This window comes from Panthera uncia, chromosome X (genome assembly GCF_023721935.1).
Source record: "Panthera uncia isolate 11264 chromosome X, Puncia_PCG_1.0, whole genome shotgun sequence".
Taxonomy (NCBI): domain Eukaryota; kingdom Metazoa; phylum Chordata; class Mammalia; order Carnivora; family Felidae; genus Panthera; species Panthera uncia.
The window spans coordinates 26107789-26133151 of NC_064817.1; the positions used below are offsets into that span (position 1 = coordinate 26107789).

Genomic DNA, 25363 nt, shown 5'->3' on the forward strand with positions numbered 1-25363 from the left:
ATTTGCAAGTAACAAAGAAATAACACTTAATTCAGGTGTCCTGAGTCTAAAATCAAGGTACTTTGGATGCAAATTGTTTACCAGCCAATTTTTTTATTCCTACTGAATTGCTTAAGTTCACTTTAAAAAAAAATGTCTGCCTTACTCCTTTTTTCAAAAAGTAGCTGTGTACTAACTAAATATCTTCAAAGAAATTTATTACTTCTGTAGACAAGATTTGGAAATCACTTACCAGTGAAATAACTACAGCAAATAAACACTTGAAAATGATTTTTCTTCTTCATTCAAAAATATAAAAGATACGTAGTGTATTTGTTCTAGCTAAGTCAACCAGATTTCTATCAATGAATTCCTATGTTTCTAACTGATGTCATGATTTTGCAGAATGGATTCCAAGAGGCTGAGAAATGCAATCTTTGTATTAAGAACATATGTATTTGACTATGGCATTGTATAAATGCCAGTATTAACATCTAAAGTATTGAAAAATATATTATGTTTGGTGCTCTTCTTTTCTAAAAAAATTATAACTTTCATTTATACTTATCATTAAAGGAGGAAAATTGGCCCAGACAACTCAAAAGAGTGAACAACCAATTCCCAGTTTATTATATTTGATTCTGTAATATATTATGGCTGAAAGCTTCCAAAACAAACAGTTTAAATGTAAAGAGCTCAGTTGAACAACTTATTAAATAGATTTTTTGAAATACTGGTTGTTAAGTGAATTTAATTAAGCCAATTATACTTGTAAAGTTTATGGTTTTTTCCTTGTATCATTCCGTTTTAATTTATGGCTGTTTTAGAAAATGGCATTAACTTTTTTTCTGGATCATCCTCAGGCTGAACAGAGTAGAGACAGTGTGTGGCTGACAGAGAAAAGCTGCCTGAAACCTGGTGGGAAAAGGGTCTGGGAGAGTGAACTGACGTGTGGAAATTTTTCTCTTTAAATCACAAATTCAACCAGGCTTTCGTTTTTTCCCCATACCTTCTGCTTGATGATCATTTCGTTGATGTCTTCAAGATCACCCACCATCACCCTCTGTGATTTTATAACTCGATCAAGCAGAGACAGCCAGTCGGTAAGTTCTGTCCAAGCTCGGTTGAAATCTGCCAGAGCAGGTACCTCCAAGAGCAAAGAAGATGGCATTTCTAGTCTGGAGATGGCAGTTTCCTTGGTAACCACGGGTTGTGTCACCAGAGTAACAGTCTGACTAGGAGCTAATTTTTTTTTTTCAAAAAGAAAAAAAAAGGAAAGAAAAGAAAAATTAGAAACACAAGCAAAGAAGCCAATTTCAATAACAACAGAACAAGCTTAATTAAAGCACCACAATTGGAGCCAAAGTATTATTTATGACATAACATATTTTTTCCCAACGATGTGAATACTTTTAACAGGATTACATGATAGGATAATTCAGAGACTCAAACTTTTCATTAACGTACATTGAACAATCGTTCAAAATGATTTTGCTTATTCTCATGGCTGGACAGTTAATTTAATTTCAATAGTCCTCAAATACCAATTCTATAGACTGTGGAATTAGTTAAAAAAAAGTATTCACATCTTACCAAGTGAATAACTTTTACTAATTTGTTCTCATTCAAAGAAAAACAAAAGCAAAAGTAAAGTTTGGATAAGATCTTATTTCCTTGAACGGGAAGTAAATGACTTTGGAGGTGGTGAAAATCTAGCGAAATCAAAGCCAATTAATTTGGGAACAGCTTGTCGTATTTTTTTTCCCCGTTCTTTCAGACTGGTCATAACATGACTGGCAGTGGAGAAAACCCAAGCTACATTATTTTTGGTAAATCAGACCTAACAGAATTTTTTTCTCTGTGATTCTTTACCACAACACTGTGGTCTGGGCAGGGAGATCATCATTACCACCAATTTACACAAGGTGAAACCAAAATTTGGGAAAGTTAAAATACTTCTCCGAAATCAAAATCTGCTAAATTAGATGGACGTTTCCAAACAATCTATATTTTAAGAATGAAGGCTCTCAGTTGAGTGATTCAAAGGGAATTCACAAAAAAATAGGTAGCCCGATGAAAAATCTGCCAAGGACTTGAATAGACGTTTCTCAAAAGAAGACCTATGATTGGCCAACAAGCACAGGAAAAGCTGCTCAACATCACTCATTATCAGGGAAACGGAAATCAAAACCACAATGAAGTATCACCTCACACCAGAGTTTCATCAGGCAGAACAAAAACAGAAACCATTAGCTGCAATGTAAATGAAGCAGTATCAAGTAGCCATAAAATGTAGATTCTTCTGTACTGAATTTAAAATACTTGATATTGGTATAGAACTTTCGGCAGTGTAAAAGTGTCTTTTCAGTAATTTTTCTACTTGGAGTGGAGTAGTGTGGAGCACTATTGTATAAGATGGCACACGATAATGGTTAGAATCCAAAGGCGGACTCAATGAAAATATATGAAATATATTAAAATAAATATATGAAAAGTATATAAAACAGTGCCAGAAAATAACAACAATATCAGCACAGTTTCTGACACTGGCAGGTAATAATGTTAGGTATACTATTTTCATCAACACTTGATAAAAAAGAGACGTAGAGATGAACAAATACAGTGAGAAGTTGGAGATAAGGGGTAGAAATATGTGAAATATTTGGGAAAACCTCAAAGGTTTGTATGTGGCTCTGTATTTACTAAAGGGGGCTGAGCTTGCTGGTGTGAACTGATGTTAACACCCACAAACAGCCACACAGCGGGGGGATGGAAGCTAACTGATGAGGGGTACAGAAGGCCTCATCGAGTTTAAAGTCGGTAGCCTCTGAAGCCCACTACATCCATCCAGGAGACCGGCAGCAGAGAAATAGCGGATGACATAGTTTAAAGGGACGCTTTGAGAGAAAGCTGCAAATGACAACACCTCAACATGAGACCTGAGAATCATGGACAAGAAGGGACAAGTGGGCCATGTGGGCATTCCATTCTAAGGTAGCCATAAATCAATTTTCATGTACTTCGAAGGTTGTCTTTTTGTTAGAGAAGATGATGAGGGAGACTGGAGGGACATCTCCTGTGTCTCCAGCTTGTCAGGGACAACAAGAATTTCCTACAGATGGAAGAAATAATCTTGAACCAGGCAGAAAGAAAGAAAACAAATGTAGGGTGTCAGATAGAATCAAACCTAATGTCAAGACATAATGACTGAAAAAACAATTATACTGAGGAGAAAAAGAAATTGTTTCTTGAATCTATCTTGCTACTCTCAGGCTCTTTCTAGAAAGAGTGACATATAATCTGCAGCAGAAATAGCATCTTGTGATCCAACACTCTAGTAGGAAGCATGGGGTCCAAGAAGATCTAAAAATCTTAAACGGGATTCCAAGAGATGAGGCGAATCCCTGAAGAGGATGCATGGGTGAGGATGAAAAAAAAAAAAGCTAAATTAAAACATTACTGTGGGAGCTAACTGCTGAATGCCTAGCTGACTAGAAAAGATGGACAATTTGTTCTGAAAATAGATACACAACAGATACTGAGGTAACATACAGTACTTTGGGATGGTATCAAGGTTCTGGCAAGTGTCAATGTTTTTTTGTTTTTGTTGTTTTTAACTTGACTTATTGAAAATCTAACCCTCAAAAGAGCAGGAAGGACATTTGTTTCTTTCCAGATTTACTTTTGGCCAACAAAGAAGTGCTCAAGGAAGTGGAAATGGTCATGTCCTCTGAAATCTCCATACAGTGAAAGATGAGAATACAGACAATTATCAGATTTCTCAACTGTTTTGAAAAAAAAAAAAAAAAAAAGTCTACTGAAAAGAAAGGCTGGGGCCAGAGACTTGAACAACAGAGAATGATTCAAGATGATGAAAAAGTAGAGACAAATGACATTGGGATGATAATATCACAAAGTTCTCTAACGAGGGGTAAAAAAACAAGTAACACCAAGTACAAAGCCAGCTGAAGCAGATTTAGAGGAAGGTTGAAAGGTCAGCAACATAGCCATGTGTGTGCCAGCCATAGGCAGATGATCTCATTTATGGACCAGTTGGGCCCTTCCTTGCTGCTCTGCTCTCCCCCGGCACTCAACATCTGAAAACAACATCTGAAAACTCTATCAGAGCGGGAAAGGGAGGGGAAATTGGGTCCCCCATGTTCATGCCTCTGGCTCCTGTACTTTGACAGGTCCTGGAATACAGTGGGTGCTCAAATGATGTCCTCTGAATAAATGAGTGAATCTAAAGACACAAATCCATGCACATTAAGCTTTTCAGTAAACTTAGGGGCCTTCTACCTGTGGGGAGCTCTAAAAGACAACAACCTTGAAGGATGGTTTCTCGAAGACTAGAACACAGAATGTTCCTAGGCTCTCACTCTTAACTATTCCCGGAACAAGAAAATTAGAGCCCACTGCTTGGGGTAGACAATGGGAGGTCAAATATTAAAGACAGAAAATAGAACCAATCAATTTTTTTGTTCCCCATTTTTCTATCAAGGTGGGGGCGGATAAAAGGCAGGAAAGAACACAGGATCAAGAAGCAAAGTGTAAAACAAACTATCTAGGGCCAGACTGTTGGATTTAAATCCTCACTCTGCCATTTCTCAGCTGCTAACCCTAGGCAGGTTACTTAAGCGTTCTGAATGTCAATTTACTGCTCTGTAAAATGGCAATTATAATAGTACTTCTCTCACAGACAGCTGGCATTAACATTTCCTAGATATACAAACTTGGATGTGATTACAGGCATTTTGAGGCAAGGGATTATATCATGCTTGATAAACTGAACTTTTGTGAGCCTCAGAGTCTTCACCTACATAATGGGAAAGAGAGTACCAATCTCATGAAATTGTTCTAAGTATTTTATGAATTGATATATGTAAGTCATCTCCTAGCATTCTTCTGACAGGAGGTGCACTGTGGGTATGTGTTTTCTTCTCCTTTTCGTTTTGCTGCTCAAACAATGTTTACTGGCTCCTGATTTTCTAAATTAGCATGCCATTCTGGACTCTGGGCTCTTTGAACTAGAATTCACACACCAGCCTCTTCTTCCTCCATTCTTCCCTTTCTCCACCCCAGTCTCTATTCAGTATTCTCCAATGAGCACTGGCCATTCCACACTTTTGTGCCTTTCTCTGAAAACTCTCCTCTCCCTTCCCGAGATGAATATTCCATTTCCTTTTCCAATCACAACTCTAGATTTCTGTGATTTATGGAGAACCAGGATAAGCCAATAGCCAAAACGTCCCCATGAGGCACAGAATTACACTACTCTTTGGGGTCTTCAACATTTTCAAGTCTTCAACATTTCACTACTTAAATCTAATCATCAGTAAGAAGAACAAAATCTTTTATCTTTATTAGGTTTTTGTTTGTTTGTTTGCTTAGTCGCTAGAGGGTAGTAATTGATAGTAACCGAGAGCTGGATTCTAAACTCAGATACTCTGGGTCGCCAAGAGTAGGGAAATAAGTGCTATAACATAAAGTTGAAAGAGGCTAATTTCCATCTAGTTCACATTTTATTAGGGCCAATTCTATCTAGAACACTATTTGAAATATTTCACTTTTCCTAAAAAAGACTTGCCTCTAGATCCACGCACACACACACACACACACACACACACACACATTTTATTAAGCAAGATGTTTCAAAGGAGAAACTTTGAGGTCCTGAGAACATCTTATTTTATGATGCATATCATATTGATTCATACTACATTTTTAGGTGCCGTTACTTTTATCTAAAAAGAAAAAAAAATAAAGTTCCTTCTTTTCCACTGTCATGCTACTTGAAACATAAGCAAAATCACTTCATTGGGTGAAGTATGGGCTGGTCAGATCTGCAACGGGGCGGTTCCAAGTGGTTTTTCCCAGACCGAGCAACAGAATCTTGACTCTAAGGGTCAGGCAGGGATATTAAGTCTTCCCAGAGTTTTCCAATAACTCCAGAATTTAAAACATAGAAAGAGAACTTGCTGAGAGTTCTCTCAACTCATAATCCTGATCAGGTAAGGAGTTAGGACACATAAATGACTATACAGAATCTTAGACCCAAACTTGTGGGATGAGTTTCCAGGTTCTTCCTAAGAAGCATGGCAAATGGCTTCCCCTCTAGCCAGCACGTGCCCCATTTAATGCCCCACAGTCTGATATGCTTGCCTGGATGTCCACCCCTTGGCTTGAGTCACAAGGGGTGGACATCTAGGGTCTAGGGTCACAAGGAGTTGGCCTGGGAATGGCTGCTTGAGATCCCAGCCTCCCGAACCACAATGAAGACCAAGGTTATTCTTCTCAAGTACATTGATTGGGGGAAGTATCTTTTCCAGGATAGTGTCACAACAGAAAAATAATTACAATGATGTCACACTATTAACTGTCTTTCCAGCAACAGATTCTGTTGTCTTTCCCACTCTGCCGGTCAAACCACACGTATTAATTACAATGTGTATAATTAAGCCGAATAGATACACACATCACATACGTGTGTATACATATCTGTATAGATAGATGTACACACAACACACAGAGCTCGTACAGTCTGACTACTGATGACGACAGCATAATGTTTTTCTCGTGCATTCATTAGAAAATTAAACATCTCCACTAAAAACTGTGTTTTCTTTCCATAGTTAAGCGGACAGAAAGTCAAGCTCAAAAGAACGGAAAGGAATTGAGTTTGGCACACTGGGATAGTAGCATGAATAACAGTAGGTGTATTGCAAACCACAGCTTTTCTCTGAGTATTTTGTTAATTAAAAGGTGTTGGCTTCAGGAGGGAACTCTCATTTTTTTTCAGAAGTGTTTGAAGAACATTTCTCTAGTCTAAAAATTTAATTGGTTTCAAGGGTACATGATTAGTCAGACTAACAGCTTTACTTAGAGCTTTAAAGGAGCTACTAAATCTTTTAAAAAACACATACACAATGTGTTTGGCATACTTCCTTTGAAGTATTCACACGTGGTTTTTCTGTAATTCACAGGTCTCTCTTTGGTTGATAAGAAAGCAAGAAGCACATATTCTCTTCCTTGCTTTGTTGTATGAATGTGGGTAACGTTTTTGTTTTCTTTACTTTTATATGTGACAAGTCAGTCAACCGACTAAATGACAAACTATTGGGTGCACGCCAGCAAAAAATATCTAAAAGTACCATTCTGTACATGTGGTCAAAATGCATTAGTGTTTAATACTGTCAGTTATAGGAACAATTGTTTAGCTATGTCCATATCACCAAGAGATAAAATAATGGGCTCCATGTAAACAACATTGGGGAATACTTTTCTTTGTGAATATTTGAAAGTCTGGCAGGTGGCTTAATGAAATATGTAAGAGTTAGAGCGTACATTTTAACAAAGTTACAGATCATGTATGGACTCAAAAAGAATAGCTATTATGCAGTGGGTGAGACAAAAAACTTACTTTTCCCCTCTAAATGTTTGTTACCTGTAGGTACACGTGGAAAATTAGAAACAAATGTTACGAATCCATAAACATTTACTTTTGTCTATATTATTTCTTATCATTCTAAAGAGGAAATTAGGGGGGCGCCTGGGTGGCTCAGTCGGTTGGGCGGCCGACTTCGGCTCAAGTCATGATCTCGCGGTCCGTGAGTTCGAGCCCCGTGTCGGGCTCTATGCTGACAGCTCAGAGCCTGGAGCTTGTTTCGGATTCTGTGTCACCCTCTCTCTCTGACCTTCCCCCATTCATGCTCTGTCTCTCTCTGTCTCTAAAATGAATAATCGTTAAAAAAAAAATTAAAAAAAAATAAAATAAAAAATAAATAAAGAGGAAATTAGGGGCTCCTGGGGGGCTCAGTCACTTGAATGTCTGACTCTTGATCTTGGCTCAGGTCACGATCTCACAGTTCGTGAGTTTGAGCCCTGGATCAGGTTCTGGGTCGACAGCACGGAGCCTGCTTGGGATTCTCTGTCTCTCCTTCTCTCTTTGCCCCTCCCTGTGCGTGTGCTCTCTTTTTCTCTCTCAAAAATAATAAATGCATAAATGCATAAATAAATGTTAAAAATAAAAATATAAAGAGGAAAGCAAATATGTGACTCAACTAGCATCAATTATTTACATTTTCACACAATAAGGGTTTGTGCTAGAGAATCAGAACTCAAGGATTCATGTTAACCACCTGTATTTCTGAATTTAAGGATAAAGAACGTTAGGTGTGGGAGCCACAGACTTTTAAAGCTCAGTGATGCTACTTTATCACTTTTTGGCTGATTCTTTCCTGCTACAAAGAATATAATCCAAATAAGAAATATTTGCTGCTACTGTAAGGAAGAGAGATTACCACCCACACTCTGATTACTACCATTTACTCAGGGTTTCTTACATGCCAGGCAAGGTTATTTATAAGCCCTGTTTTATTTAATTTTTGGTGAACAATATCCAGGATAGGTATTATTCTCATTTTACAGAAAGGTAATACTTGCTCAAGATCTCACATTAACAAGTGACAATCCCAAGACAAATGACTAACCACTACACATATTTCTAAAAATGATGTTATCATCAGATACTTTTTCTACGTGTTCCATCCAATATGCAAAAATGATCAATTACTCGAATACTTGTGACTCCAAGAGCTATGGTTTACAGCATATAGTGCCTACAAAATACATCGAATATCCATTCCAGGGAGAGAGAAATCACCTTGAACTAGCCATAAAAACATGGATTAGAGCAACGAAGCACATCTGGCTTCCTCCCACAAGTTACATACAGCTCTCGAGGAATGCCTCCAATCTGACTTCACCCAAATATGTACTCTTCTTTCACTAAATCGAAGACAGAAATCACCTTGCCTTTTCTTTTTTTCTCAGCTTGCATCTTCTAAGTCACATTATATGAATTCTTCCGATATGCATGCCGTAAAAAGCCAGGTTTCACAACCTCAGCGCTAATGACATTTTGGTGTGGATAATTCTTTGGTGTCTGTTGTTGCCCCATGCACTGTAGGGTGTTTATCAATATCCTTGGCCAGAGCACCTCCCCAGTTGTGATAATCAATTGTGTTTCCAGACATTATTGAATGTCCCCTGAGGGGAGGAATGTGCCTCTGTTTGAAAAAAACTGATAAAAAGCTTTTAAAATTTTTCTCTCCCTCAGTCTCTATTCTCCCTCCCTACTGTGTGTGTGTATGTGGGGGGGGGGGGTTCATATACTTGTTTAGTATTTGTACCGGACGTCTTCTATGCCTATCCAAGTTTGAATCCTCTTATACCTCAGAAGTATAGTTAAGTGCAATCGTTATAAGGACTTCTTTCATCCACATGACATAGGGCAGACGCTGAAGAAGCAGTGAACATCCGAAGCTATAGCTGACAAGGAATAGCGAATAATATTACACAGGAAAGATTTTGATGGTAAAAATAAAAGTATCTCTCGTAGAGAATAAACGTCCACAAATTGTTTTCTTTCTTACACCTAGCGCCTTGTAATGAGATATTCTAGATCCTCTCAACAGGAGCTATAGTATATTTCTTTACTACTTGAATACGGATTGGCCGAATTGTTCTGGCCAACAAAATATTCATTTTTTTAAGTTTATTTATTGATTCTGAGAGAGAGAGAGAGAGAGAGAGCGAGCACGAACTGGGAAAGGGCAGAGAGGGAGAATCCCAAGCAGGCTCTGTGTTGCCAGCGCAGCATCGGACATGGGGCTCGAACTCACAAACTGTGAGATCATGACCTGAGCTGAAACCAGGAGTCGGACACTTAACTGACTGAGCCACCCAGGTGCCCCTGGCCAACAAAATATTCATAAACATGACACAAGCCAAGGCTTGAGAAATGCTTGGACATTGGGCTAGGCTTGGTTACCCTTTCACCACTACGTGAACTATGCTGGCTCACTAAATAATGAAAGGCAAGTGACCCTGTCGTACCCATTGCTTCATCCAATAACTAACAAGTGCCAGGTACATGAGGGAGACCATCAACTACCAGCTGAGCATGAATCTATAAATGAGCCCAGGTGAGCCCAGGAAAACAAGCATCAAGATAATCCAGGCCCAAAGGAGACCCAAGGATTCATGAGTGAAATACAGGATTTTTGCTTTGAACCACTAACTTTGGGGGTAGCTTGTTACACGGCAGGAGATAACTGATACAGCATCCACTCTGCCTATTAAAGATGTGTATCCAAAACAGGACTAAAAGTGCTCTGCCCATTGCTACAAAAATCAAACAAGTGCTGATGCAGTGAAGAGAACACAGCTAAGAAATGGTCTTCAGGTTAACGTGTGAAAGACAGAGAATTGAAGATACACACAGTAATTCGACGATGTCTGTAAATGGGGCAGCCAGCATTTTGCTCTTAAGATACTCGAAAGGCAATGCCTTTAGTAAAAATTCACTGTTAGTGCACATTTACCTTTGCCAATGAACAAAGTAGAGAATGTAATGAAGACAGCCACAAAACAGGTAGCACAGTGCAGAAGACAAGGGAAGGAAAGCCAGATCAGATCATAATAAAGAAGATGCTATTCATAAAGGTTGATCATCAATTCCAAAACTGATACCAGAACAAAACCCATCTCTGCATTTGGGTATAACCAGCTAGGGAACATCGTATACGGAGTACTACAGAGCTCTCATTGCAGGAAACATACCGCTTTTTTACCCCAAATTGTTGCACTTGAAAAAATTCCTGAACTAAAGAATCCAATCTGTTGTTTATTTTAACAGAATTGCTCCTACCTAAATATTACAGATATGATTTTATAGCCAAGCATGAGCAGAAGCAGGCCAACAGCACCCTACACAACTCAATCTAAAGGAGTCTCTTATTTGGGGGGGGGGGTAAGTTACATTTTTGCTCTAAATAGCACAATAACTCGCAATGAGTTTTTAAAGTTGTTATGCATGTGCCAGACCTTCATAAGCCTCACTCACAAGATGAGGTCACCAAAACCAGTGCCATGTGTGACACAGAGTCCCGACCAGCATTTGCTGCTGTTGTTATCAAGATTAGAAAGAGGGTACAATGTACTAAGCAGTTCCTTATGGAGAACACTAAGGGATGGATGTTCCCTTAATATATATATATATATATATATATATACACTCTAATATATATATATTAGAGAAAGACAGAGACAAAAAGATGGAGGGAGGTGGGAAGAGGCAGATTGATTCATCAGAGTTAATAATTTATTAATGATTTTTTGTGTTTCATTTTTTAAAACATAATTTATTGTCAAATTGGTTTCCATACAACACCCAGTGCTCATCCCAACAGGTGCCCTCCTCCATGCCCATCACCCATTTTCCCCTCTTCCCCACCCCTCCATCCACCCTCAGTTTGTTCTCTGTATTTAAGTGTCTCTTGTGGTTTGCCGCCCTCCCTCTCTGTTTGCAACTATTTTTCCCCCTCCCCTACCCCCCTGGTCTTCTGTTAATTTTTTCAAGATCCACATATAAGTGAAAACATAGGATATCTGCCCTTTTCTGATTGACTTATTTCAATCAGCATTATACCTTCCAGTCTGATCCATGTCGTTGCAAACGGCATGATTTCATTCTTTCTCACAGCCACGTAGTATTCCACTGTATATATAAACCGTATCTTCTTTATCCATTCATCAGTTGATGGACATTTAGACGCTTTCCCTAATTTGGCTGTTGTTGAAAGCGCAAACTCCACACCCGAAAAACAAATAATCCAGCGAAGAAATGGGCAGAAGACATGAATAGACGCTTTTCCAAAGAAGACATCCAGATGGTCAACAGACACATGAAAAGATGCTCAATGTGTATTTATTTTTGAGAGAAAGAGGGAGCACAAGCTGGGAAGAAGCAGAGAGAGAGAGGGGGCAGAAGATCCAAAGCAGGCTGTGCGCTGATAGCAGTGAGCCCAGTGTGGGGCTTGAACTCATGAACCATGAGATGATGATCTGAGCCAAAGGTTAATGCTTAAATGACTGAGCCACCCAGGCACCCCAGAGGCTTTTTTAAAATGTTTTATTTATTTTTTTATTTAATTTGGGAGGGAAACAGGGAGAGAGTGAGTGGGAGAAAGGCAGGGGGAGAGAGAGACAAGGAGAGGAGAGGAGAGGAGAGGAGAGGAGAGGAGAGGAGAGGAGAGCAGGGCAGGGAAGGGAAGAGAAGAAAAGAAAAGAGAAAATCTCAAGCAGGCTCCATGCTGCCAGTGCAAAGCCCAATACACGGCTTGATCTCACGACTATGAGCTCAAGACCAAGCTGATATCAGGAGTCAGATGCTTAACTAACTGAGCCACCCAGGCACCCCGATTCATCAAAATTTCAATCTAGAGTTTCATCAGGCAGAACAAAAACAGAAACCATTAGCTGCAATGTAAATGAAGCAGTATTAAGTAGCCATAAAATGTAGATTCTTCTGTACTGAATTTATAATACTTAATATTGGTATAGAACTTTCAGCAGTGTAAAAGTGTCTTTTCAGTAATTTTCTCTGTTCATTCTTTACCACAACACTGTGGTCTGGGCAGGGAGATCATCATTACTACCAATTTACACAAGATGAAACCAAAATCTGGGAAAGTTAAAATACTTCTCCAAAATCAAAATCTACTAAATTAGATGGAAGTTTCCAAACAATCTATATTTTAAGAATGAAGGCTCTCAGTTGAGTGATTCAAAGGGAATTCACAAAAAAATAGCTAGCCCGATTAAAAATCTGCCAAGGACTTGAACAGACGTTTCTCAAAAGAAGACCTATGATTGGCCAACAAGCACAGGAAAAGCTGCTCAACATCACTCATTATCAGGGAAACGGAAATCAAAACCACAGTGAAGTATCGCCTCACACCTGTCCAGATGGCCACTATCAGAGAGAGAGAGAGAGAGAGCAAGAGAGCACAAGAATGAGACAGGAAATAAGTGTTGGTAGGGATGTGGAGACACTCCAACTTCTCTTGCTGTTGGTGGGAATGCAAACTGGTGCGGCTGCTGTGGAAAACAGTAGGGAGGTTCCTCAAAAAATTCAAAACAGAAATACCCCATGACCCACTTGTGAAGACACATATCTGAAAGAATTGAAAAAACAGGATCCCAAAGAGAGAAATATTTGGATAATCTTAAGTTCATTACCGCATCATACACAATAGCCAAGAGTTAGAAACAACCTAAATGCCCACTGGCGGATGACTGGATAAAACAACGACATGTACTCATACACTGCAGTATTATTCAGACTTAGAAGAAGAGAGTCCTGTCACTTACTATCGAGTTTGTTTTTACAAGATGAACAATTGCTAGAGATCTTTCGCATAAAAAAGTGCATATAGTTAACGCCACTGTAACTGTATACTTTAAAATGGGTAAGTGAGTACATTTTGTGTTATGTGTTTTTTGCCACAATGTTAAAAAGTGAAATCCACGAACCAGGCAGAGTATGAACGTTTTTCTTTCCCGTCTGGGTTAAGGAGGGTTAAGAGAGATTTTGAATACCAAAATAAAGACCATCTTATAAATAACGCTAGTTCTGATATATTAAGGTCCGGTGGAAAATGACCAATTCATTTTTCTGTCATCATTGCTCCTTTGTATCTTCTTTCTAACTTTTGTGGTGTAATCAGAATATGCTGAAACCTACCTGGAGTGGATACTATAATGCTCCCCTGAGGTTCTCTCCTGGAGGAGGTGGACCCCAGACACTATTAGCAATGACGGCTAAGGGATTACAGCTGCATCCCTCCTTGAGGCTGGTTCTTAGCACATGGCTACCAAGTTCCAGCCCACCTACTGCAATTGAAGACAACTCTGAAAGAATGAACCCAGTTCCAAGGCTTCCTTTCAGATGGCTTTCAGATCCCCTCTGCCCAATACTGCCCCTTTCACTTTCTTGCCGGTAGATCTACCAAGAATACCTTCCAGTAAGCCTCGTGTACGCAACTTTTGTTCTCAGAGACTGCTTTCCAAGGAATCCAACCTAACATACAATTCCTTTGGTCTATATACGTAACAGTTTGTTTCTCATACATAAAAATAACATGATGTTTCCAGGCATTCAATCTTCGAATAATTTTTAAAATTAATTGTTTGTTGGTATCACACGTCGTAACAGTCAATATTCAACTGAATGTTCTGGAAAATGACAAAGAATATGCAGAGGATTGCTGGCATATTTATTGCTTATGGGCTTAGACAAAACTATACGCTTTGGTTATACTTGAGTTTCAGTGTATCATGTGAGCTGCTGTTTGAGAGAAATGTAAATACATCCTATAACTAAAACACCAAAGAGCTTGACATCCAGACACCGAAGTCTTGAACTCTATCTCCATAATGACTGGAGATGTAACCACCACACTGTATTGGTTTGAGGTGATTGTGCTGGGCTAAGCTCAGCTTTTAAAGTTCTGGGTCAGTAAACACATTATAAACTGCAGGTACGGCACACACACTAAGTGAAGTAGTGAAACCAGCTACATCAAAATCAATGCGTGTTTTCATGTGACTTGTAGAAGAGCACAGCATGCCTACAAGGGCACTAGCTAGCAAATATACAACAGCAACCAAAATTCAAAGGGAGACAACAAGTACCGATTACATATGGAAAACTGCTTGTTACAAGCACAAAAATAAGATTGGGATGTGTGTTTACTTAAATCATGCCCACCAAACCATCTCAAATTCCTTTGCAAAGTAGAATAATAAATAAAAACATATTGTGCAATGGTTATAAATCATGCTATTGAAATGGCAAAACTCCCAGGAGCAATAGCGTGACAGTTCTCATGCACATACTTGCTATTGCTTTGGACTTGAATCTCATTGTCTTAATCTTTTGGATGAATGGGTCTTAAATTAAGACTGTAAAGAGAGCCTGGGAAAGCTGTGAGTCTACAGTTTATGGTTTCTGAAATAGGAACATAGCATACTTTGTTGATTTAAAAAGATTTGTGAAGCTGTACTCTTGTAGAGTTGGTTATTTTTGCTGCTGAATAACAGGAAATTTCATCACATTGGGGCTAATGTTAATTCCTCTCAAAAAAAAATCTGTAAATCATTTAAACCCTAGTAATACCTAGTACTTTTTCCATGGTGCCAACGTCTCATAGATATTACATGGAATTATACCAGATTTTGCATTTTAAAACAACTTGAAAATCAACTTTTAATATCATATGATTTTACTCATATGTGGAATTTAAGAAACAAAACAGATGAACAGAGGGGAAGGGAAGGAACAATTACATAAAAACAGAGAGGGAGGCAAACCATAAAAGACTCTAAATATAGAGAACAAACAGGGTTGCTGAGCGGAGGTGGGTGGGGGGATGGGCGGAATGGGTGATAGGCATTAAAGAGGGCACTCGCTGGGATGAGCATTGGGTGTTCTATGTAAGAGAGGAAGCACTAAATTCTACTCCTGAAACACTACTACACTGTATGTTAACTAACTTGAATTTAAATAAATGCATTTTATTTTTTTATTTTTATTTTTTTAAATTTTAACGTTTATTTATTTTTGAGACAGAGAGAGACAGAGCATGAACAGGGGAGGGGCAGAGAGAGAGGGAGACACGGAATCTGAAACAAGCTCCAGGCTCTGAGCGGTCAGCACAGAGCCCGACACGGGGCTCGAACTCACGGACCGTGAGATCATGACCTGAGCCGAAGTTGGATGCTTAACCGGCTGAGCCACCCAGGCGCCCCAATAAATGCATTTTAAAAGCTTTTAATGTTTGTTTATTTTTGAAAGAGAGAGAGAGAGAGAAAGCATGCGTGAGTGAGTGGGGGAGGGGCAGAGAGAGGGACACACAGAATCCAAGCAGGCTCCAGGCTCTGAGCTGTCAGCCCATAGCCCGACGTGGGGCTCGAAATCACGAACACAACTGTGAGATCATGACCTGAGCCAAATTTGGACGCCCAAACAACTGAGCCACCCAGGTTCCCCTAAAGAAACCTTTTAAATAAAATGAAGTTATATTTAAGATTCAAAAATTTTAAGTTAACTATGCAGTCCACAATAGAAAATCTTGCTATTTTTTTTCATTAGAAGAAAGATAATATTCTTTAAAACTGAGGTTTCTTTTATCCCAAGATTTTGTGGAACTAGAAGTAAATACATAGTTCCTCTACTGTTGATACTATAGTCTATATTACTTCATTATTTTCAGACCAAAAGGCATAGAGGGGGGAAATTTTTCATTATGTTACAGAATCTCTAGCTTGTTACATAAAAGCAAGGCACAGGAAAGAAAGAAAATAAACCCAACTGAAACACTGAAACATTAACTCCTATCTAGGGTTTATCAAACTAGAGAAAATAGAAAGAGAAGGATATATGCATTTTTGAGGAATACACACACACACACATACACACACACACACACACAATTTTAAATTGGTAGAGTTCTTTATTTTTGTCCTGTTATATGGTGGAAAAAATGACAAAATAGTCACTTAAGTTGTTTTCCCTACTTTGCCCTACCTCAAAGCCGTGCTTATGTAACATTTCAATAGCTATTGTTATTAACAAATTGTTAATTTCTATGAGTTTAAGACCTAAGGTATTCTTTTTGTGTAATATAAAAACCTGAACAGAAGCAAATAGCTAGGCGGAAAGGCCACTTCCCCAAGAAAAAGTAGGGCCAACTTACTATTTGGAGCCTGATGTTCCCATTTGAGCTGATATACAAATGAAATGGAAGGAAGGGCATATCGGCTGAGGCACCGAGAGACCACGTGGCTGATGTGGATAATCTTTGTGACTGACAATGGGGGCCTGAGGTTAATCACAGCCCGGTGACGTTAATAGGTGAAACGGTAACAAGTCAGGGCTCTTTCATTTATCTGTTTTCAGGAATGATCTTTTGGGGCTTACTGATTCAGACTCTCTCATCAGCAAATCACAAAAATGAATAGGTAAATCACTATAAAAATAAGTTATCGGTAACTTCATCTTCAACACCATGTAGATATAAGTTATAGAATCTTGAAAAGGTTTTCAGAAAAGTCTATCTATTTTATATACCTACGATCAAAGATGCTATATGTTGGTGGCATCTTCAAAAGTTGTGTCATTTAAAAAACCACAAACCATCACTAGCAATTAAGGAAACCAAGGTCCAAAGTGCTGAATGGTTTGTCCAAGATTCCCAGGCAAGAGACCAAATGAGGACCAGATCTTGGGCCTACAATTTCCCAAGTCAGTCATCTTTTTACTGTGCCAGTGTTTACAGTATTGTGACCATGCCTTTAAAATCTCAAAAACATTACACATCTGTGCATGATAGTTGTATATGTAGCAGGCATAGATTCAGAAAATAGTGACGAAAGGCAATTTATTCTGAATTCAGTAATACTTCAATATGATTATGCCTTATTTTCAGTCGCATATTTATACCACTCTGAAAATATCTACTACCTGTATGTGGGAGATAAGTCATTTATTCGATCCACAGAAAATACTTGGTGTGCTCAGAGAATTGAGAAATCCTTTCCGTAATTCTGGGAAATCTCCAATATCTCCAGCCCCTACGTTGAGAACCTCTATAATATTGACCACTACCTCACGGCACTACTTTGATGAACTATCTTCAAAACTGCATTCCTTCCCCTTACAGTTGGTTTCAGTTTCAGTTTTACTTAACAGTGATACCCTAATTATTTGAAGATGGGTAGTGCCACCGACAGAAAAAACTCAATTTTGGAAAGGGTTTATTAATTTTATAAATTAGAACAGACTCAAGATTGTCAATATAGCAGTTCTCTCAGTTACATTCTGATGTGCTCCTCTAAGTGGGAGACAGAAGGCACGGTCAGAGCTGGTACGCTTGAATCTGGCTATCTTACAAGTCGATCTCACTCCCTTTGATGTATGCTGTCTCTAATGTGAATACCCCCATCCACACATGTGACTGTCACCACCATGGGTAATGAGACTGTGGGTTAGGGATGAGGAGAAGACAAAGGTTGAGAAACACCTAAGGACCACGTCTAAAAAGTTGAATTTCTCACCATTCTACTTATAGAAAATTACTTTCCACTACTCACCCCAAGTGCACATGTTTTTTCAGACTAGCCAGTCTCTTCCTGCAATACTCAATATGCCTTCATTTTTTTTTTTACAAAATAAATTTGCCCAAGCTATTCCTCAGACTTGAGTCTCTTCTTCACCTATTCTAATCCCTCTTATACTTTACGGCCAGTATATCAGATCTGTGAAGACAGTGTTGACGATATCAGCTAACCCTGATCCCCTTTTCTGAATTCCTATGTGGATCACTGTCTTAATGTAAAAAGTTTCTGTGTCTTTGATTACATATTTCCTCGTACCATTCTTCACTGAACCAATTACAAAATTCTAGAATTGGAAGGAATCTGTGGAAATTCCAACGCTGAACTTCAAAATCTGTCACCTCTGAGCATTGTAAATCTCAGATTGAACTGCTTTAAATATAGTTCAGTAGATCCTTAATAGTCTCAAGAGGTGTGTCGAAGAGTTGTTGCAAATCAAAAAGCAGATGTGTGTAATCAGCTAGGCTTACTTAGGAGTTAAGGGATTTACCTCTGCCCCAAAGTTTCTCAGAACACGAGATCAATGCTAGAAGCTTTACATATTTCAACCACCCAACCCCCAATGGGGTAGATGTTATCAAGCCCACTAGAAGTAACTACATATCATGGACTTTCACAAAGCAATTTTCTATCACTTCGTATGAATTATTTATCTTAGGACAAAAACTTAAGATTTTCTACTTCTATCATGAAAACCAAACGGCATCTGTTATTTTTAAAATTATTTCTTAGTCTATTAAATCATTTCTGATTATCTGCACTAAAGCAAAATTGCCAAAATATAAAAAAGCTCTCAAAACATATTTTATCATTAGAAATCAACATGGGGATTTCATTTTAATTTAAAATATTTTCTAAAAAGAAGTATTGGGCTCATAAATAGGAAACCTTTTCTAACGTGAATCTTATATAGTATGAATCCCAATAAAATGGTTTTCATTCTAATATTATTGTTATGATTTTAAATTAAATTTTTAAAAGTTTTATTTATTTATTTTGAAAGAGACAGAAAGCATGAGCAGGGGAGGGGCAGAGAGAGGGAGAGAGAATCCCAAGCAGGCTCTACACTGTTAGGGCAGAGCCTGATGTGGGGCTCGAACTCACGAACCGTGATATCATGACAAGAGCTGAAGCCAAGAGTTGGACAACTAACCGACTGAGTCACCAAGGCAGCCCTTAAATATTATTTTTGAATAATTACTAACTTGGTGAGAGGTCTGTACCTACTCAATAAGAGAGACATATAGATAAATACATTGATATATTTATTTCCAAGGCATTTTAAGAAAGATATTCAAGTTATTTTTATTTTCATTAAATTGTGAACATAAGTCATAACAAAGGAAAATTATCTTTGAGATACACAGGAAATACTACAAGGTTTACTCTTTAGAGTTAAATGCTAAGGAGGTTATTATGTACAAGTTTTCCTGACAACTCTGTATTTTGAAAGAAACAATTCTAACACTGTATTATCTGAAACTGTAACACAGTTGGACTGGTTTAGGGCAAAACTAGGGTATGGGAAGTGGTATTAAAATTGGTTGAAGGTTACAGTCTATGTCTAAAATCTGGAAGATAAACTACCACAAAATTCAACACCTAACGGTAATATACTATTATTGCAGAGTTGCTGTGAAACATTCCTGGGGCTGTGATCAGAACGATTGAGAGGACCACTCAATGCTGAAAAGCGGATGTGACTAGGGAATAGCTTGGCTGTTTGCCAGGGTAAGAAATAACTTGATATCGACATTAAGCAGCAGCTGAAGAATCTTTTAATAGTTTAGGTGCTTTTTCTAAATCTTCCAGTTATGCTTCGCTGATTAAATTATTAAGGGCCTCTGATTTAGCCGTTTCATATTTTAGATGTGTGTTGAAGATGTTTTGAAATGATTTCCATTATTCATGGTTTCTTGTTTTTCAAAATTAAACTTACAGGACGCTGAGATAATCCCTTTGTATTAGGTCTGCAGAAACTGAGAGTTTCTTATGCAAGTATCATCTTCCTTGACAATATCTTATTATGATGGGTTTTCTTCTTAGCCGAGCTATATACATCCCGATTAATGTTGTTACATTAATTGTTAAAAATAAATGTAAAAAAGGCCCCTATTAACTTTCGGATTTAGGCCAAGATAAGATTCAGGCAAAGGTCAAGAAAAGGACAAGAAGGCCTCCTAATGTGAGTGTTTAACTTGTATACGATGAGCTCTTCTAACATTCTGGGGCGCCTGGGTGGCTCGGTTGGTTACGCAGCCGCCTCTTGATTTCGGCTCAGGTGATAATCTCACGGTTCGTGAGATCGAGCCCCTCATGAGTCTCTATGCTAGAGCACAGAGCCTGCTTCAGATCCCGTCTCCCTCTCTCTGTCCCATCCCTGCTTGTGCTCACGCTATCCCTCGCTCTCTCACAAATAAACCAACGTTAAAAAATTAAAACAAATAAATAAGATTCTTTCTCATTGTCACTTACTTTACACACATCTTGAAGATAAGATTGTCTTTCAGAGGTTCATTGAAAAACTATTAACTATCTATCTTTGGGCCCAAGCTGCACCCACTGTGCCTTTCTACTTCCTAGGAGAATTCCATTTCTCTTCACGCTTCCATGGACTCCACCCTCAATTCTATGGGTGAATTTAAATTCATTTGAGGTTTAGATTCTAGGCCAATCAAGATAATCCCATCCTCTTTGCTTTGGTTTAGGAACTCAACATTTAAGTCAATCAGTCCATGATACCACTCCAAATATTACTGGTACAGGAGTAGATATAAAACCTAGATTGGCTGATCTGATTGGTGGATAAATCTCTTAACCTATCCTTCAGGAAAGAGGTTCTGTCACTCACAGTAACAAAAACTCATGTTGCCTCATTGGCTGCTGGCAGCCATCTTGAAACTGGAGAGAGATTAGTGAGGAGGTCAGAGGTGACATGAAGTGAAATTGTGAATAAAGAAAATTATATAGAAAGAGTGCCAGAGCTGTTTGTATTGTATTTGGAGTCTGTTCTAATTTCTGAACTTCCAGTTATGTGAGATTAATTACCCTTATTACTTAAGCCACACTGAATGGGTATTGTCTTTCTTGTAGTCCAAAATATCTTAATGATCAAACACCTTGTGTACCAAGCTGAGGGATTTAGCCTATATCCTAGAGAAGAAGGATAACTACTATGCAACCTAATATAACACGATTAGCATGTTAAAAAGTTCCTTTTCATTCTTTCTCATTGCCACATAGTATTCCATTGTATATCTAAACCACAATTTCTTTGTCCATTCGCCAGTTGATGGACATGAAATATGGCCTTTTGTAGCAATGGGGATGGAACTGGAGAGTGTTATGCTAAGTGAAATAAGTCATACAGAGAAAGACAGATACCATATGTTTTCATTCTTATGTGGATCCTGAGAAACTTAACAGAAGTCCATGGGGGAGGGGAAGAAAAAAAAAAAAGAGGTTAGAGAGGGAGAGAGCCAAAGCGTAAGAGACTCTTAAAAACTGAGAACAAAAGGAGGGTTCATGGGGGGTGGGAGGGAGGGCAGGGTGGGTGATGGGTACTGAGGAGGGCACCTTTTATGATGAGCACTGGGTGTTGTATGGAAACCAATCTGACAATAAATTTCATAGTTTAAAAAAAAAGTTCATTTTCAGGGCGCATGGGTGGCTCACTTGGCTAAGTGTTCGACTCTTGATTCTGGCTCAGATCATGATCTCATGTTTCATGTGTTCGAGCCCTGTGTTGGGCTCTGTGCTAAAAGTGCAGAGCCTGCTTGGGATACTCACTCTTACTCTCCCCCTGCTCCTCTCCCACTACCACATGTCCACTCTCTCTCTGTCTCTCTCAAAAATAAGTAAACTCTACAAAAAGTTCATTTTCAAGGAATTTCTTGTGGGCAAGATAAGTTGGAGAGATAGGAAGACTAATGATGAGGCTTTGCGTTTTTACAAAACGGCAGGGGCTGAATTAAGAAGTTCAGGGTAGTTTGGCCTAGTGATTGATTGTATAATAGTAAAAGATAAAAACCAGCCAGAATGACTCCTTGACTTCTAAGTTGGTGAACAGTAATACCACCCACCAAAATATGGAATATAGCAAGAAGAGTGGATTTCCTGAAGACAACGATAATAGAAAATTCCGGCATGCTGAGTTTGAAGAATGTGTGGAATGTCTAAGTGGTAGCTGGTCGGCAGGTGAAAACATGAGTCTGAAAATTAGGAGAGAAGTGTGAGCTAGAGATAATCATTGGCATGGTTTCAGTAGTCTTTACTCTAGATTCTGCAATACATTGAACAGGTATTAAAATGATTTGGGTTAAAACGGTACATGTTGGGTTAGGTGTCTTTAATCACTATTTTAAAACTACAGAAGAAATAAAAATAAAAAGGAAAAACATAAGCATACAGAAGAAATTTGACAGGAAGTACAGCATGGAATATGGCAAATTAGAACTGATGCCAGCTATAAAGGGTTGTAGACTTGGCAGGGGTTAAGTACTGGGTGATACCAACATTTAAGGGGCTGACGGAGAAAAATGTCAACAAAGTGGGAATGGCAGTAAGTGACCAGAGAGGTCACTGAAAACAAAACTAAGCCAAACAAGAGAACATCCAACCTCCAAAACTAAGAGAAGAGAGAATTAAAATTGAAAAGGGCTGAGTGATGCTTGGTTAAGACCATGAAAAGCACTGAGGGTAAAGCTACAGAACTGTAGCTAAGGGCATATTAGCAGTGAAATCTTGCCTAGTGGATGAATACAAATTATGTATTCATACTCAAGGTAAAACGCAATTTTGAAAAAGTATATATACCAACAATGCCAGGTTAAAAGTGCGTAGAAAACGAAATGAAGTGATCGAATATGTCCATAATTCACCTTAAGAAGCAAATAAACCATAAAAAAGGAAGACAGTATGGAAACCTAGAAAACCAGTGGATTTCTAAAGAGTACATCTGACAGGACAATAAACACTGGTAAGACAAATATATTAAAGGATTTGGAGTGGCAGATTCTTTATGTCACACGGATGACAAAGGGAGTAAAAAACGAAGGACCAAGAACAAAAATCAAAGGAGACAAGAGACGTGTTTGAATGAAATATAAAGAACAGACAAGACTTATAGGTGAAAAGAATGAAAGTGACCAATTTGGTGCAAGGAAACAATGACTCTTCAGCGAACAGGGCTAGACACAGGGGTCGTGTGACAACTTCCAAAGAAACACTTTAAACTCAATTTATCGACCACTGCCATATTTTTTATTCTCAAACAACATCTTTGTTCTCTTCTTACAGATAGAAATCCTGAGGATGATAATACACTGGAAAGGCATTTCATGGTTCTTACATCTAAACTACAAAATTAATTAGTTAAAACTCGGATTCAATGATAAAAATACTGTAAAACCCCCCTTCCCTCCCCTTTAAAAATTGGTACGATACTTTGGAGTCTAGAAATCGAGGCTAGACCAATACTTCTGATGTTCATACAGTTTTTGTTCTAGAGGTTTTGTCTATTTTGTGGGCATACATTTACCCAGTGGATTCAGGAAGAAGATGAGTATTTTTTTTTAAGCCAACAATGAGTCAGCAGGAGGTTCAAAGTTCTCCACATGGACTTGTCACTCAAAGCACTGACATCAAAATCAATGGAAAGTGGCTCCCGCCTTGTTCTGAGTATAATTTGTAGCGGAGAGGAAGTTAGGGGGAAAATGTAGAGGAAGACAGCTGAGAAAAATAGGGAGACAGATACGCAGCAAAGATGGGGAAAAAAAAAAAAAACAGGTTATAAAACATCCAGTTGGTAAAATGATCCAAACTCCATACGGGATGAACACAAGCATCACTGGACTGAGCATGATTTGACAACACTTTTTCTGTGAGCAGACCCTCTCCTGGGCACCATTCCTTTTGGTAAGTCAAAAAGCCCCGAGTCTGTCTTCAAGAAGCTCATAATGAAGGCAAAAGACCAATATAAACGCAAATTGTTTCAGAAATAAGTGGAAGATTTGATATGTGCTCTGTAAAGGAAGTATGAATGATTCTATTTACATCAACAGTGAAGGATTTCACCTAGTCTGCAACAACAGGGAGTGGAACCTTATAAAATAAGTAGGTATCGGATGGGAAAATCAAGGGGAAAGTGTCCTTTTGTTAAAAAAAAAAAAGTGTTTATTTGAGAGAGAGAGAGAGAGAGAGAGAGCATATGCATGGTTGGGGGGAGAGGCAGAGAGAGAGGGAGACAGAATCCAAAGTAGGTCCTACACCATCAGCCCAGAGCCTGGCGTGGGGTTCAATCTCACAACCATGAGATCATGACCCAAGCCGAAATCGAGAATCAGAAGCTTAACTGCTTAAATGAATGAGCCACCCAGATGCCCCTGGGGGGAGAGTGTCCTAAGCAAAGGGGTCAGTATGTACAATGGCTCATAGCAGGTAAAAGGAGGCGCTGAAAAAAAAAAAAAAAAAGCAGCAAGCAGGCCAATGTGAAGATATGACGGCAAACAGCACACAGTATCCGGCATACAGGAGATGAAATCGGAAGGAACACACTGCACGATATCCTGTAAGCTATTAAATATTTTAATTTTAATTTTGAGAACAAATGGAAACCACTGAAGTGTTTTAAGGAGAGTTCTGCTTTCGTATTTACATTTTGAAAGAATTGCATGGCCACGCTGCGTGGGAGAGAAAGAATGAATGAGAGATTTGTTTAGATTGGAACGACCATATTATTTATCAGGAAAACTGCAATAGTGTTAAGAGTGAAAAGGGCCACCATTATTTACGCTAAGGCAATAAATATAGTCTATGTCTGCCCAGAGCAAAACGGGACTATGGTTATCCCAATACAAGGCTATTCTAACAGTCTCGGAAAGACATAATGGATTGGGAAAGGGCAGTGTAGGATAAATCCAAAGAAGAAAGCTGAATCAAGAAATATGTAGGAGAGAAAATCAACTGGACCCGGTGATGGATGTCCAGCGGGAGTGAAGTAAGTGGGAATGTGTCAAGAATGATTCCTAAGGCTTTGTTACCGGGTGGAGGGTGTTACAAAACCTGAAGTGGAGGGGAATTACGTGGAAAGATCAGGAATTTGACTCTAGGAGAAATCATGCGGTTATTTTTTGAGACATCTAAATGGAACTGTTAAGTAGGCAGTTAAATATACTGTCTGGCATACGGAGAAAATTTCTTCACCTCCTGTGATCTCCTCCTCTAGCAGCCCCTTTCATTTTTCTTTCTTATTGTCTTTGGGTTCCTTGAAAACAGGGCCTGGACAAGGACTTGTGTGCAAATAGTTCATTTGGGAGCTGACTCCTGGGAAACAGGAACGAAAGACGAGGAAGGTGAGACTGAG

General features: G+C 38.7%; 1 protein-coding gene across 1 annotated transcript in view; it reads right to left on the reverse strand.

Annotated features, from left to right (window-relative positions):
* The window catches only part of DMD (dystrophin), a 1998908-nt gene that overhangs the window by 624818 nt on the left and 1348727 nt on the right, over nucleotides 1–25363 (reverse strand). Inside the window, exon 51 of the mRNA XM_049644567.1 lies at nucleotides 989–1221. Coding sequence (XP_049500524.1) covers nucleotides 989–1221 — 233 coding nt within the window. The remainder of the gene's footprint in view (nucleotides 1–988; nucleotides 1222–25363) is intronic.